Genomic DNA, 16,159 nt, shown 5'->3' with positions numbered 1-16,159 from the left:
TTTTGTGTTTTTGTGAATGAAACCTTCTAGACTTAGTCAGACTCTAAGTGCTGTTGATCATTCTTTTTTGGTTTAATGAACTCTTAAATCTTCCTCTCCACCCCAGCCCTTGACCCTCAGACTAAAGTTGGACCTAGAAATGTTTTACATACAATCACTAAATTTGAAAGAATGCTTTGTTGGCTTTTTTTTTTTTTTTTTGGTCATCCTTTTTTGACTCAGTCTTTTAGGTACAAATACATCATTTAAAGATTTTAGAAGTTGATCTTTTTGGAAAGCAGACTTCTGAGGTGGGGTGTAGCCAAAGATGTGGTAGCAGAGACCAAGTAAAAGAAAACTAGGCGTCCCCCTTTCTATTTCCCTTGGCCTCATGCCCCGCCCCCCAATCCTGTCTTTTCCCGCCATGGCCCACAAGTAAGCCGAAGCTTAAGTTCTGGAGCTTCATGTCAACAGCTGTAATCCTGTTTCCAGCCCCCATGCCTTTGCTTTGATGGAATGAGGAACAACGCACCTTAGGTGAGATAATTTTGGTAATAAGCCAGTTCTTGAGCAAGTGGGTGTCTTTCTGACTGAGAACGAGGGCAGGTAGAAGGGAGGGAATGGTAACAGGATGGGACTAGGGCAGAGCAGTGGGGGAGACAGAACGGTCAGTGAGGAGAACACAGAAACGCAGACAGGGGCTACGTAAACGGGAATCAGTGAAGTCCTGGCTTATAAATTCTTAGCAGAAGTGGTCTTGAGGAGTCAGCACTTGTCTTAGCAAGAACCAGTGAAGCCAAACTAACCTCATTTCCTTTTCTGCTGGGGTTATGGGATTAGTCGATTAAAGGAAGGTTGTAGATATGGCTTATATAGGTTTTAACAAATTATTTGACCATGAGTTTCAGGGGACTGTAAGCTCCACGAGGGCATAGTAGTAATGCAGTAAGTATTTGTTGGATAAATAAATACAGCGGTTAGGTTACTAGCCACTGGAGGTATCCAGCCATAGGTTGAGAGAGGCATTTGGCTCCATGAGCGTAGGGAGGATACCAGTACCCAGAAAGGGATTGGACTGGTTTCTCCCAACCCTGACAATCTCTGCCCACCCCGGGAAAAAGCTGTTCTGGAAAGCTGTTTTAACCATTTGGAAGCTCGGCCATAACCTTGACTTGGGGAAGCACTGCTTTGACATCGTCTGAGCAGTCAGCTTCAGGCTTTGGGCGGGCTGTCTCATGACTGCGTATTGGCTTTTCTTTTTTGGTGGTGTTTCTCTCTGGTCTGTGCACAGCAAAGGGCAAGGCCGTGGGAGACAGTTTTTAAAGTCACCGTCTCAAAAACAAGTGGAAGAGGAATTGCTTACTCATCAGCCTGACTGCCGGCCCGAATCCAGAGCTATTTACCAGCACGGCCGGGCCTTGAAGCTGCATGCCCCGGCGACGTTGAGTGAACACACTCTCGCGCCCTAGGTGCCTGGAACCGAACCAGCAGGGACATCGTCCTCTGCTCTTGCACTTCCTGGGCTGGCTGGCCAGGCTCTTCTGCCCGCATGCTTCTCCTGCCCCTGCGGCTCCTCCACAGCCCTACCGTGCTGCACAGAAGGAAGTAGGGAGAAAAAAAGCCAAATGTAACACAGGACCCTGGGGTGCTGTCAGAGGCTGTTGCATGAGGAAGCAATATAGTATTGTCACTTGCAGCTTCCTTAAGACGCACAGCGGTCTTCCTCACGACCAGCTGCCTGTCTGCTGCCAACTCCCTCAGGCGTTTCCGTGCAGCTAAGCAGTGAGCCAAAAGCAAACAAAAGTCACGGCAGATATTTGATGGTTTAATCCATCCTGCTTAGCGTCACTAAGCATCAGGGCAAGATACGAGTGTGGAGCAGGGGCTCAGTGGGAAAGGTGTGTCCTGTCGGACCGGCAGGAGAATCTTCTAGAATTGTCGGGGGTGTGTTTATGAGTGAGGAGACCCAGCAGTGAGGTAAACAAGCCTAGGATTCTGTTCCAGAGAGAGCCAGGGGGCCTGGAAGAGAAGCTGGGAAGGAGTTTCCACATATAGATACGGAATGAGATGGTTCACAGGTGAGGTTGTCCTGGTCTGACTTGGGGGGTCCCTTCGGGGGAGCGTCCTGTTTGCTGGTTCTGTGGTGGAGGACGTGACCCCTGAGCCCCTCATTGGCAGGGGAGTTCCTGAACCAGCAGACTTCTCAGGGGGTGGATATAATTCTAGACCCGGGTCTGGGGTGGCACACGAAGGGCATTGGGGAAGGGATTTGAATGATCTCAACATATTTTGTAAATGAAATCAACATAACGAGGGTTTGAGAAGCAGCCGTGAAGGAAAACAAACTCGTTTTCCTTCCTGATGGCCGAGGAGTAGACCTGTCCCGTGGCCTCGGCCACCGAGCCCACGTGGTGTGCGGTGGGAGGGAGGACGAGCGGATTTCCCCTTAGCACCATCTGCTGTCCTCACGGGCAGCTCCCAGGCCCCTGGTCAGCGGGAGTGGAAGGAACTTAGAAGGAGGCGAATCTCCCCAGCTCAGGGCCAGCTGTTTTCTGGAATCGAGGTTGGGGTGAGCGTTTTGCCTTTACTCCTAAATGATCTTCAGGGCCAGGAGTTTCCTGATTCACCTGGTGGTAGTTTTCCTCTTACAGAATCACCCTGTTGGTCTCACCACCTTTTGAGAAAATCAGGGCCGTATTTAGAACATCTGCCTGGAAGCCAGTGCAGGTTGACGAGGGAGGATGCGAAATTGTATCCTGTTTACTGAAGGGGTCCATGTTGTCTCTGAAATGCAGGTGAAGCCCTATAATGTTTATGTCACAGTTGCCTACCCACCAGACACAGACACCCCCGGGTTTGCAGAAGAAAACAAAACCAAGGTAAGTATGCCTCGCCGTGCCCTGTTTCGAGTTTTGAACATAGGAAACCCCTTTTCCCATTTTCTGTCTTTCCACCCTTCGGCCTGGGGGCATTTTCATCCGTCAGAAAACTGAGTTCCTTTCAATTTATGTGCTTGCAAGAGGCCTCCGAACTTTCTGGAACTTTCATTTGGAATCTTGGAGGATGTAGCCCTATTTTCAAAGGCCATTTTTGCTAAGAATCTTCAAGCTTTATTTAATTAATAAGGTGTTTGTTTTCTGATTAACAGTACAGCTTGTATTTTAACTAACAAGATAATACTCTTTAAAAATAATAATTTCTCCCCTGGCCTTAAACACATTCAGACACCTGAAATGGTTGCCGATACATTGTCTCCACGCGGGGGTCCAATGGGCGCCTAAGACTTAACATTTCCAAAACAAAACTTGCGATTCCCTCTCCTTCCCGCCTTATTATTTTCCATCTCATTTCCCAGGCGCCCACCATTCCCCCAGCTGCTCAGGCTGGAAACCGCGAGGCCAGCCTCGATTCCTGCTCTCACACCACACATCCAGCTGACATGCACATCCTCTGGGCTCTGTTCTCAGAATTTATCCCAAATCGGACCTTTTTTTTTAAGCTGCAAATATCACTACCATCCCAGCAGTGAGAACCGCTGATATTTTTGCCTCAACTGCTCTCATGGTCTTCAGCCTGGTCTGCCTGCTCCTTTTCTTACCCCGCTGGAGTCTGTTCTTCATCAAGTAGCTAGTGATCCTTTTAAAGCCCAAGTCAGGTCTTGTCACTCCCCTGGTCAAACCCCTCTTGTGTAAAAAAAAAAAGCCAAAAAACAAAACTGAAAAAAAAAAAACCCCAAAAGATCAAAACCTCCTGTACAGCACAGTCCTGTAGAATGTTCTAGAATGGTGGAAATGGTCCTGCACGCTCCTGTATGGTAGTCACATTGTGGCTGTTGAACACTTGCAGTGCAGCTAGTGGGACCAAGGCACTGAATTTCTAATTTTATTTCATTTTAAGTAATTTAAAGTTAGAATTAAATAGCACATGTTGGTGTTGGCTGTGTATCAGAGAGTGCAGCTCCCCTAGCTCCCAGCGTGCCTGGAATACAATCCAGAAGCCTCGAGCCTTTTGGGTCCCGCACTGTCTGGACCTCGGCCACCTGCCCTCAGCATTTTCTCCTCTCCTTGGCCTTAGCCACACCGGAGCCCCGTCTATTCCTTGAGCTTGCCTGGCCTGTTCGCACCTGCGGGCTTTGCTCTTGCCATCCTCTCTCTGGATATTCAAATGGATCTTCCTCCTGTGCTTCTTTCCATCTCTGTACAGCCTTCACCTTGGAGAGGACTTCCCTGACCCTCTGTTATCTCAAGTATCCTTCCCGTGAGATGTGAATCCTCTTCCCTGTCCTTATTTTTCTCTATAGTGTTCATCACCCCTGGACATTAACATTAATACAGTGACTGTCAGTCATCCTGAGCTGAATGCCAGCTCTGCACTTTGTTCAGATGAACCTGCCTTGACACGTGGTAGGCACTCTCTGAGCAAACAAAGTGGGGGAGGAAGGAATCAATCAGAACTTATCCCCTTGAACTTGGTATTGATGTGTTTTCTTCTCTTTTATAGTGATGCTTAGTAAGTGTGAATCTGCACAGCATAAAAATTGGCACTTATGCTCCATGGGCTGTATATTTGCAAAAAGATGTTTATGATTTAGAAGCTTTTTCTCCTATTCATTTCTCCTTGGCGCTGCCTCTTAAAAATTACTACTATTTCAAAGAAGTAAATTTAAGCCAAATGCCCTGTTCTAGAATAAGGGGAATCTGCTAAGCAGATTTGCAACATTTGGTAAGTGGTCTTTTAGGCAGAAGCCAAAGCTGACAAAGGACGGTGATTTCCCCATGAAGATTTGATTTTGTTGTTAAATTGGGGTTTTTTGTTTTTCCTCCACTAAAATGTCGGGCTGACTTCTTTGGGTAAATAAAATTCTACCTTGATCTGCGGGTCCCGTAGGGGGCGCCATAGTGCCTTTAAATCTCCTGAGTATCTGGCCACACATGGTTATGTTAGCCTGGGGGTCTGGAAGAATCAAATGTTGGCACCTTCAAAAGGGCTTTTCTGTTAATTTAGGTTCATCAAAAAACACTTGACTTTTATGAGCACTATGCTATTCTATTTTAAGAAAATATGTTCTGGTTTTTATTTTATTTTATTTTTTCAAGCCTACATGGTAAATAAAATTTGTTTCATGCCATTTAAGGCTTAAGTTTTGAAACTTCTAACTGAAACTCCCTTCTAAAGAATTTTTGAGCACACGTGTTGCATGTCGCTCCAAAGAAGATTTTTTAAAAATGAAAATAAAGACAGGGCAGGGTATTTTTTTTTCATTTTTTAAACTTAAGCTCTGATGGTCCTCATTGGAACCGAGACACACATCCCACAGAGAGTAGCTGGGCCCTCCTTGTCTTGCTTCAGCTACTGGGCTGAATTTTATACAGTAACCAGTAATCAGTAAACTGATTTGAAATCTAGATAGAGCTAATTCTAAAAACAGGAATCAGTTCAAAGGTAGAAAACTGGATTATGTATAAATTGGAGGACGAGGGCTGTGAAATTATTTTTTAATTCGGTGGGCAGTAATAGTATTGATATGTCTATTTTTTTCACCTTTAGCCTTTGGAGACTCGTCTTATTTCAGAGACCACATCTGTTTGCAAACCAGAACAAGTGGCCAAACAAATTGTTAAAGATGCCATAGTAAGTAAAATCCTTGTTTCCTTTTATTAATAGTTAACAGTACTGTATTTACAAAAAGATATTCTTCTCAGGGCTTATTTCAAAATATAAATTATTGGGGTTATTTGGTCAGTTAAATTCATCATATCTAATATTAGATTGTACTTTTCTTCCCTTATTGATTCCATGTTGATTAGTAGGTTCTGGAAATTAGTAATATATCTTCATCTTAGGAACAGATTGATCAGTCTGAGAACTTTGGTTCTTTGAAAGGAAAATGAGACTTAACCTGTGATGTGTAAACGGTATGTACTATATACTGTATACGGCATGTTGTCCTCTTCTTTCCTGCAGTATTTTCAGTTTTAGATTATTTTAGGTGTCTTACTGCCAAACGTGTTGATTAAGGATTTTTCTTTCGCCTCCCTGCTTCCCAGTATCCTTTTCCCAAATGTTTACTAATAAGAAAGTGCCACAAGCCCACTGGGCCATCATCCTGTCCACTCAGCTAATGCACTTCCAGGCTACTGAGTTTATTCAGAGTCAAAAATGGTATTTTTAGAAACCAGGTGCTCTTCTGTAGGACAGCTGTATGTGCCACAAGCTTTTTGGCAACATTCCCGTTAACCCATATGCAGAAAAGTGTACATGTACAGGGGATGTCTGTAAACCTTAGGACCCGTTGAATTTAGGAAATTTGGGGACGATTGGAACGCGAAGCGTCAGGAGGCTGGGCCTTGGCCTGGAAGGAACGTCTGCGCCGTTGCATGTTCAGGCCAAACCGAGCAGAACACAGGAAGCATCGAAGGCTATTAAAGTATCTGCAGACGTGGGGAGAACTTTGCCCCGATTGTGTCCAAAGGCATAGAAAGAGGGCACCAGCGGGTTGGGCGGACTTTGTTTTTCCTGCTTATCTCAAGTCAAAGCAAACACACTCCATGTTTTTAATGATCTGAAGCAGCTCTTCGTATTTTGGCAGGATTCCTTTAATCTGGCGGTTCTCACGCTTTTTCATCTCTTGACTCTAAAGTTGTCGACAACCCCAGAGAACTTTTGTTTCCACGGGTTATACTTATCAATATTTGCCGTATCACAAATTGAAACTGCGTCATTTTAAAAATATGTATTCATTTAAAATAACAATGATAAATCCATTATATTTTAATGAACATTTTTTATAACAAAAATTATTTTTCGAAACAAAATTTAGTGAGAAGGGTGGCGTTGTTTTACATTTCGCTGGTTCTTTAATGTCTGTGTTAATAGAGGACAACTGGATTCTCATAGCTTCTGCATTCAGTCTGCTGTAACATGTTATTTTGAATGAAGGATATAAAGTAGATCTGGCCTTACAGAGACATATAGTTGGAAAAGGAAGGAATATGTTATAGGCTTCTCAGATAATTGTGCACATTCTTATTTATTTTTTGGGGGGGACATAAAACCTCAACTGGATGAATAGTAGTTTCTTAAAGGTTAGTTGCAATGTGAAATTGAAACTCTATCAATGAACTTCTTGTTCTCTGTTACATGAAAATCCATTGGTCTGCCTTGCACTTTGAATGTTTTGTACCCATTCATGGTTTTGTAACATTATGCATTAGTCATTTGGAAAATACGGATTCCCTGAGTTATCAAAAAACTGACATTCATTACTATCACTGCTGATCTTATTATAAAAGTCTTTCTGTATTGGGAAGCTGACAGTCTCAAAATGGCAGATATACATTTTCCCAATTCTTAATTTTTCCTTGAAATCTCAGATTTGAACATTGATCCCAAAAGCTGCCAGTTTTCCTTGACGTGACAGTCCTTTCATTCATTTTCTGTGAGGTATCTTCCAGATACCCGTGTTTGAGTAACCACAGATTGTCAGTCCATGGTTCTTGCATGTAAAAATAGTGTTCTGCAGAAAAAGCAGGACCTTTCCTGACTTACACGGTTGGAGGAGGGCTCTTCTTCAAGGCATCTGTCCCCTTCCATGTGGATTTGTCACACAGAATATTAAGACATGTCCTCAAGGGTTGAGATTTAACAAAACAATTAATTTTATTGCTTTATCAAGGGCATTTTTAAGCAAAACTGACATTTAAAAATTTTTTGGAGATTTAAACAATTTCTGTTTTCTTTGTGTATTTATTTATCACTGCAAGTGTGTGTGGCAGTGGAGAGGCACCACCAGTGTGGTCTGTGCTAATGAGACAGCAGTTTTGCCCGTCAGTGCAAGTGTCTCTGGGTGAAAAAGGCATTTAACGTCTTAGTATCATCATGACAATCATTTTGTCCTCGTGGAAGGGTCTCAGGACACTCAGGGTCCATGGACCCACGTTTTGAGAAGTGCCTGTCCAGCCGTCCCAGCCCATCTGCTGAGGCCACGTTCGTCTCTGAGCTGGGACATGTGCTTTGTTACCCTCTCCTCCTACCTGAAGTGAACAGACACACGTCATTGTTTCCAATGTGACTGAGTTGATTCCTTCCCATGTCGCTACTATTGCCTCTGTCTTTTCTTTTCCTTCTATTTTAGCAAGGAAATTTCAACAGTTCCATCGGCTCAGATGGGTACATGCTCTCATCCCTGACCTGTGGAATGGCTCCGGTAACTTCTATCACTGAAGGGCTCCAGCAGGTGAGCTGAGCTGTGTGCTTAGGCCTCCGGACAGATGGACACACAGACAGACAACAGGCACCTCTCAGTGAACCTCAATGAGAAAAGGCTAAAGGAAGACATAGCAACTTTACATGAGGATGTGAAGAATTTTTATTGAAGTATCACTTTTTTCTTCCTTTACCTGGGAGAAGTAAAAAGGAAGTAGGTTAAAGCTGTAACTTGAGGAATTTAGTCTGGGAAGAAGACTTTCATGCTGGGTACTGTGGATATAGAGAGAAAACACTGTCTCTGCTATTGGGGTGTTAATCTGGGTTCTCCTCTGAGAATCACTCATCTTCTGTGTTTGAAAAATGGAAATCTCTGTCACTAGGGGGATGGGGTGGACTTGCCTAAAAGTCCTAGGATGTTAGACTGGAACACTTTCCTGTGAGTCAGGCCACAGAAGCTTAGGGAGATAAGTCAGGGATTCAACGTAATCCCTGCCCTCACGGAAATTATAGTTTGTCCAGAACGCACACAAAAGTTAACTGCTCCTTGATGAGCCGGGTGCCGTGTTTGCTACTGGAGCATCAGAGGTAAGGCAACCTCTCTGACCTCAGGGGGCTTGCAGTCTAGAGGGAGAGACTGATAAGAATGGTGAGGCTAGTACAGTGCAGTGTAATGAGAGTTATAACAGAGGGATTGCTCTAGAAAGACCAAGCCGAGGATGATGGAGGGTAGGAGGAGGGCAGGGAGGGGTGGGAAGGCCACTGAGCAGGGACTGCCCCCACTAGTGGGCAGTTGATGACACAGCGCTACACGATGTGCAGTCGACCACGTCCAGGCGGAAAGTCCCCGGGACTTAGGTGTTGATTTTCCTCCCTCTTCTCTTCTCACTCTGATTCTCTCTTAAGAGTAGACGCTAGGGACTTCCCTGGCGTGGTTCCCTAGTGGTTAAGACTCTGCTCTTCCGCTGCAGGGGGTGCGGGTTCGATCCCTGGTCGGGGAACTAAGATCCTGCATACCGTGTGGCCAAAAAAAGAAAAAAAATTACGAGCCACTACATTTCTTTTAGATGTTTTCCCTGGGCTGTGACTTTACGTCTGAAGTTCAACAGGTCCACGGGAAGACTTTACAGTATTTTCCCCAGCGTCCTGCCCCCTGCCTTCCGTCACCAGCTCTGTGTTCCCTGTCCCCGTGATCAGTGTTCGCGTTCACTTCCGAGACCAACCAGAAGCGGGCGTGTCATTGCCCACCCAGCTTCTCCTGCCCCTCACGTCGGGGGGCCGCTCTGTCCCCCCGCCCTCTCGTCCTGGGTCGGCCCACTTTCCTGGCCCTGTCGCTGCTCCTGCAGCTCAGACCAGGACACTCCATGCTTGAGGCTCTGTGCACCAGAGGTTGTGAACTGGGGAGCCACATGCCTGTGAAACGTTCTGTTTGGTCCACCTGCTATGAGCCTGCGTGTGGAAATAGAATAGTTTCAAAATGAGATTTACGTTCAAAGTCGAGATTTCGGACTTCTCTTGGAGACCCAGCAGCCCAGGGTCTGCATTCTCACCTGGCGTCACCGGCTGGCACGGGTGCACAGGACACAGACTCCCAGCCCCTGTGGCACGGCCCTCTGACCTCCGGCCCTGTCACCCCCTCTTCCTTCTCCTCCTGCCCTTCCTCTTCTTTCTGCTGCTTTGTCTTTGTCCCTCCATCCCCACTTTCCTTTGACCAACTTCCAACCTTCCTTCAAGGTCTCATCTTAAACGTTGCTTTTTCCAGAAATCTCCATGACTGGGTTAAATGCCTTGGACTCACCCCTATTTTAGCCTCTTATTATGCTGTAGCATAATTGCTTTTTTGTGTGTTGTTTTTTTCATTCCCTTAAGTTTAAAAAAAAAAATAATTGACTTTGTTTTTTAGAGCAGTTTTAGGGTTATAGAAAATGTGAGCGGAAATTAGTGAGTTCCTGCAGACCCTCTCTTCCCCTCCCCCCCCATTATTAACGTCTTGCGTTAGTGTGGCGCACTGTTGCAATTGATGAGCCAGTATTGATACATTATTACCAACTGAAGCCCATAGTTTGCACTAGGGTTTATTCATGGCGTTATCCATCCATCCTGTGGGTTTTGACAAATGTAGAGTGACACGTATCCACCATTATAGTGTCATACAGACTATTCACTGCCCTGACATTCCCCTGTGTCCACCTATTCATCCCCCACTTCCTCCTTCTGAACCCCTGGCAACCATTGATCTTTTTACTGTCTCCAGAGTTTGACTTTTCCAGCTTCCCTTTGGTTTTTACATTTTTCAAAATTATCCTTGCGCACACTTCAGAGAATCAGATCGTTTTTAAGACTCATTATGAGAAACAGCAAACCCTCACCCCATATCCCGCGTTTCACCTTTCTCAGAAGCAGTCAGGCTGTCCTCTTAGCTGGACCTTCTGACCTTCACCTCCTTATCTCTAGGCAGATACTTACGCGGCTGCTTCCACTTGATTTCTCAGTTCGGGATCAGGTATTAGCTCTGCTCTGAAGGATGAGGATGGAGCGCTCCTTTCTTCACCCTGTTCACCTGCTCACACCCGCCTCTCCTCCATCCCCACCCTCCCTTTTTAGTGATATTGCGATTTTGGTTAGATCTGTATTGAGATAACCATCCTTAGGGCTATTTAAATGCTATTCACAGCTGAGCTCTGTAATGCACATAACTAATTTTCCTTTCTTATACAACCTTTTGTTTTCCCCGAAACTATTGTTGGCCTTTTTTATGTATTATTTCTGTGTATTAGTCATAATGACTGTCTTCATCTCCTCTCAGAAATATCAGATACCCTATCAGTTTCACCACCGGAAGGAATGCCTCCTGGTGCCTTCCGACCTGCCTGTTAGGACTGGCTGCCCCCAGTCAGGTGCTTAGCTGACCCCGGCCTCCCCGTCACGGTCATCCTGGGGGACCCCTCTGCCTCTCTTGGGTATTGGCTCTCCTGCCTTTTGCATCACAGGACATTGCCTTTCTTTGTTGACACCGCTCTCTTTGGCTGTTTACCTCTTCTGGGAGCTTCCTAAAAAAAGGGTGCTTGGGAGGCAAATATTTTGAGGCTTTGTGTATCTGAAAATATTTCTCTTTGTAGTTTTATGCCTTTTAAAATTTCCACTTACAGGTGCTGTAGTGAGAGTTCTTTAGTGGAGAGAGTGAAAATTAATGGATATGGTTAATTGCTGCCTTAACCCTGAGTAGTAGTTGCCTCTTTTCAGTTGGTTGTCTGCCCAGGTGTGGGGTGAGCTGGTGGAGGCCGGCACGGGTCTTTCTCACCACAGTGCTCTCAGCGCCTAGAGTAGGGTCTGCCTTTTCTGATCGGAACATAAGCTCTAAACCAAAAAGCCTTGATTGCAGTTTGGATATTTGAGGTGCTGCGCTGGATCTACCCTAGCTCAGAGAACCCCAAGACGACTAAGAATCCCTATTTTGTTCTTTGTATAATTTGCATATATCAACTGGACAAATGTTTTGTCGTTACCTGTCCGGCAGGCCCTGTGCTGTCCAGTGGCTCAGAGCAGACACCTTCTGTTCTCCGTGTTCTGCTGGCACTTACGAAGTTTTCATTATGCGTACTTATCCTTGGAGCAGATTGGAAGATGCGACTTAGAAACTATTTATCAGAGGCATGTCCTAAAATCCCTTGAAATGGGTGATTGTGTCGTCCTGTTGCAGGAGCTCAAAGGTCTCTTTGTCTTGCAGGTAGTCACCATGGGCCTCTTCCGTACGATTGCTTTGTTTTACCTTGGAAGCTTCGACAGTATAGTTCGTCGCTGCATGATGCAGAGAGCGAAATCTGAAATTGCAGACAAAACTGCCTAATTCTTATCCCTTGGAAAAAGACTTTCTAAATAATTTGACCAGCTTGCTGCTAAACAGGACGCAGTTTTTGGCCTGCAGACATTCATGTCTTGCTTTCAAATCTGTGAGATTGGACCAGTGCTCTTCAGAAACCTGGCTGCAAGCAGGGGGATAGACGTTCAACTCCAGAGAATATTATTAATACTATGCAAATTCGGAGCAGGAGACCACTTGATTCTCCAAGGCGGAGAAGTGATGGTAAGGGAATTCATAGCGTGTGAGCAGGGTAAAGGATAGGATTCCAGAGTGATCACTGAAATTTTTTTTCTATTTATTCTTTTTTTCCCCGGTAGAGATCAAGTCCAGAAATGTACTTTCCAAGCACTTTTTTAACCTTTCATGAGAGGCAGTTTGTGGGTTTCTGGGGCCTTTTTGTTTTCTTTTTTCTTTCTTTCTTTTTAACTTGGTGTATTTTATTCCAGATGCATTTTATACATTGCCACTGTGTCTGAGTGCATAGTAACGTCCCTCATTTACTCTGTTGCTGGTGGACTCTTGTGGCTTCTTTCTCTTTGATCCCATAAAACTACAAGGGGGATGGGAGAGGGCAATGCAGTGGAACAAAGGAGATAAATATTTTCCAGTCGGAAAAAAATAATGCTTTCTTGTGTTCTTTAGACTCAAATGCTTAGGGCACTGTGCATTTTTTGTTCACCGGGAAAGGCAGGCTCCTAAAATGTTTTCTGAAGCGAAGTCAAATCTTAGAAGCTTAAAAGTTTACAATTTCTTCAGTAGCCATGATGACCTGAAGCTCACCCATTCCATTGTAGCGTCTTACTCTTCCCATGTCTTCCTTTCCAATTTTGCTTATACTGCTATAATATTTTTGTAAAAAAAAAGAGAAGACCAGTTTTTTTTGACTTGACTTTTTAAATTAATGAATGAATTTATTAAAGCAAATGAAAAAATTAGAAAGCGTGACCTTCATCTCCTCGTAGCATATATGTAGCTTTTAAGAAAGGCTGATGATAGCATGTTTCAGTTTTATTCATTAAGAAAAAAAATGTAGGACGACAAGGCCGATGTTGAAGATACCGTTTTTGAAATAAAATGACCACCCTGTTCTTTCTGTGACTCTCCCACTGACCCTGAGGACATCCTCTTTGTACCACATGTTAAGAAAGCCCAGCCATCACTTTCACCGTAGAGACCTGGAAATCCTGTTGGTCCCCTGAGTGTTGTTTCGAGATGCCAGGCTCCGTTGTCCATTGGTTGGATTTCCACAGCAAGTGCCTCTGATGAGTTTTAGCCACCGCTACCTGCTTCGCTCTGTCATTGTATGTGTTCCTCTGACTTGAGGGCAGTCATCTCCATTGTAACGCTGTGTCCCCTCCCCTTTGCATACACAGTAAGTTTATACATTACCACCTTCCAGTTCCTTTTGGTGAGAAAAGACCACAGCTGTTGAAGAAGAAACTTTTTTTTATTGTTTAAAAAAAAACACAAAAGACTGTTTTGGTAACAATACAAAACAATACAATTCTACAAAAGATTAAAGACCTAAAAATTATAGCAAATCTTTTTTGCTTTTGAGTTTTTGAACTCTTGACTTTAAAATGACTTAATTTTTACAAAGTAAGATGTCTAATGGCTTTAATCCATGGTGTCTTTTTAAAAGACATGAGAATGGCACGTTTTCAAACACTGACAAAGACAGAAGAAATTATTATTTAATATATAAGTTGCTTGGGATGACTTCATTGCAGTTTATGGGGGTGGTTTGAACCCATAATGGTTTCATGAATCTTTCAGCCTTAGAGAGCCATCGTCTGCAAAGTTGAGTCATATCGGGCAGCCTCTAAAAGGGAGTAAAGGCTGTGTTTTCCTAATTCACGGATACAAATTAATAGCTGGGTGCTTCTCAATTTTATTCTTTTCTCATAAATGTTTCTTGAATGTTGGCACCTTCTACTGAAGGTCTATGTTAAAATCTAGTCCCAGGTGATGCCTCATTTAATAAAATTAACTATTTTGCAATAGTTATTTCAATATACCTTTCTCAAGGTATCCTCAGAGAGAGCACTGTGACTCCAGGTCATCTACTGCCTGAACAAATTTACAAGCCCCTGTTCCACGGCGGGGAGATATCCCCAACCCAGATGAAGCTCAGGCATGAGAGCAGATCTGTGGAGGTTATAGTATCAGGGAATGGGCTTCTTTGTCAGAGATGGCAAAGGTCTACATTCTTGTAACCAAAAAGCTTTGAAAACTGAGGTGTTCCTTTTTTTCTTCCTAAATTTGGTGCCATAATTCATTTGATAGCAAAACCTGACTTGAACTGACTTGAGATTATTATAGTTTTTACTTATGCCACTCCATGGGCTGTTTATTAATTTTGTCTGAAGACATACCAATGGGTTTGACTTACAGGGATTGCCCCAGACTCTGTGGAGATGTTTTGTAATATCCAGTATATGCCCCATATTACCTTTTTAAATGCAAAAAAAAAGATGAATTCTGAAACACATCTGGCCTGAAGGGGTTTGGATGAGGGATTGTAGACGCTTCAGCAGCATCACATAACGATCTGGCTTCATTCAAAACATGAAAATATTACAAGGCAAATTCTATTTTTTATCTTTTTTGGTTCAATTCTTGTACAACCTTTTTTTATACTGACTTGCTTTTTTGCTCAGGGGAAGAAGGGAAAGCCTGAGTCAGATTGTTAGGGAAACTATTGGCTTTTTTTTTTTTTTAAGGATTGCATTGATTCAACACTTTCTATTGTACCCAGAAGTGGGTATGTCTTACTTGTGGCAGAAGAAGTTCAATCATAATTCTTTTGAAATGTGGGTTCTCTGTATGTGAGACATAGGTTATTATGTGAGTTTCAGTTCCAAGTGTCTGCCTTTGCTAGGTTGGGGTGTACTGTTTTATTATAATGTATTTGTGAGTATATTTATTTTAAAATGCTTAACATTATTCAGCCTTAGAAATTCCAAAATATGTTCAAGGACCCTCTATCATTGAAAAAGGTATAAAAACAATTCTCATTTATTTTTACAAAAACAAAGTCAAGAGAGTTGTTCTTTATATTTTAAAATTTAATTTTCACACCTGAAAGGAGAAGAAATTAAAAATGCTGTTAGTGATGGCCCCTTTATACGAACACATATATGTTTAATTATGTCTCTATTTGGATCTGTTAAACCATATATTGTTGATTCTTAGAAGTAAAAATTTGAGAGACCATTTCTAATATTTAGATGACAAGAGCATTTTGATCATAGTTGCTTAGATGCAAAGAATTGTATGTCTTTGTCTTTCTAGAAGTCAATACCATAATAATTTTTTTTCTTACTGAATTGTATCATCAACAGATTTCATTTTATTATATCATATTCCAATTTAAACGTGTCTTAACTCACTTGAGGATACTTAAAAGGTTCATACTTTTGACATAAAATGTTTTGAATCTCTCATTTCCTTATCTTCTTAGTGACTCAGCTTTGAAAAAATACCTACTAACCATAACCTTCCGTATTCTGGACTAAATCTTGTTTAGTTCAGACCAGTGATGGCAGATTTGGTATTTTGAAGAGGAGGTAATAGCTATTATATTTTACACTTGCTTGATGTGACAACTCTAAAGACATTTTTCAACTGATAAGAGTGCATATGGCTATTTTGATATATATTAGAACCTGTGTTTGCTACTTTAGAAGCTTTTGTGGCAGAATTGTAACCTGATTTTCATATCTTGTATTTCTGAATCACAACAAGAAATAAATGGGGAACACGCTTTACAGATTCAAAAACTTCTTTTTTAGAAATGTCCATTTTTTTAAAGAGATGTTTAAACAAAACAGAAACCTCTTTCATAATGTTATCCTAACCTTGCATCTTAAACCCTTGACAAGGCTTGATTTATATCATTTTTTAGGAAGTAATATTTTCACGGTAAGTATTTCGTATTCTGGGCCCTTGTTTCAAATATGTTCAGTGTTTGACTCCAATGTGGGATATATGAGTGAAAGGGTAAGAAATGTGGAATTTAAGAAAATTTCTTCAGTAGTTATGTTTCATACACAAATAAATTGATTTCCCATACTTTAAACCTTCATATTCCAGCAATGAAATATCTCCTAG

The 16,159-nt window shown here is 42.8% G+C and overlaps 1 protein-coding gene across 3 annotated transcripts in view; it reads left to right on the top strand.

Moving 5' to 3' along the window:
- KDSR (3-ketodihydrosphingosine reductase) overlaps window positions 1-15,812 on the top strand; it is a 38,842-nt gene extending 23,030 nt beyond the window's left edge. For 2 of the 3 annotated variants that reach the window (XM_036874994.1, XM_036874992.1), the window contains 4 exons: window positions 2,775-2,858; window positions 5,527-5,610; window positions 8,114-8,215; window positions 11,912-15,812. In XM_036874994.1, the coding sequence (XP_036730889.1) occupies window positions 2,775-2,858; window positions 5,527-5,610; window positions 8,114-8,215; window positions 11,912-12,031 (390 nt within the window). In that variant the 3' untranslated portion in view covers window positions 12,032-15,812. Of the gene's footprint in view, window positions 1-2,774; window positions 2,859-5,526; window positions 5,611-5,822; window positions 6,656-8,113; window positions 8,216-11,911 lie in introns of those variants that run through there. The other variant, XM_036874993.1, reaches the window with a different exon arrangement.
- The last annotated feature ends 347 nt before the right edge of the window (window positions 15,813-16,159 follow it).

The sequence above is a fragment of the Balaenoptera musculus genome, chromosome 14, assembly GCF_009873245.2.
Source record: "Balaenoptera musculus isolate JJ_BM4_2016_0621 chromosome 14, mBalMus1.pri.v3, whole genome shotgun sequence".
In the NCBI taxonomy this organism is placed as follows: domain Eukaryota; kingdom Metazoa; phylum Chordata; class Mammalia; order Artiodactyla; family Balaenopteridae; genus Balaenoptera; species Balaenoptera musculus.
This window is presented reverse-complemented; position numbering and strand designations above follow the sequence as displayed.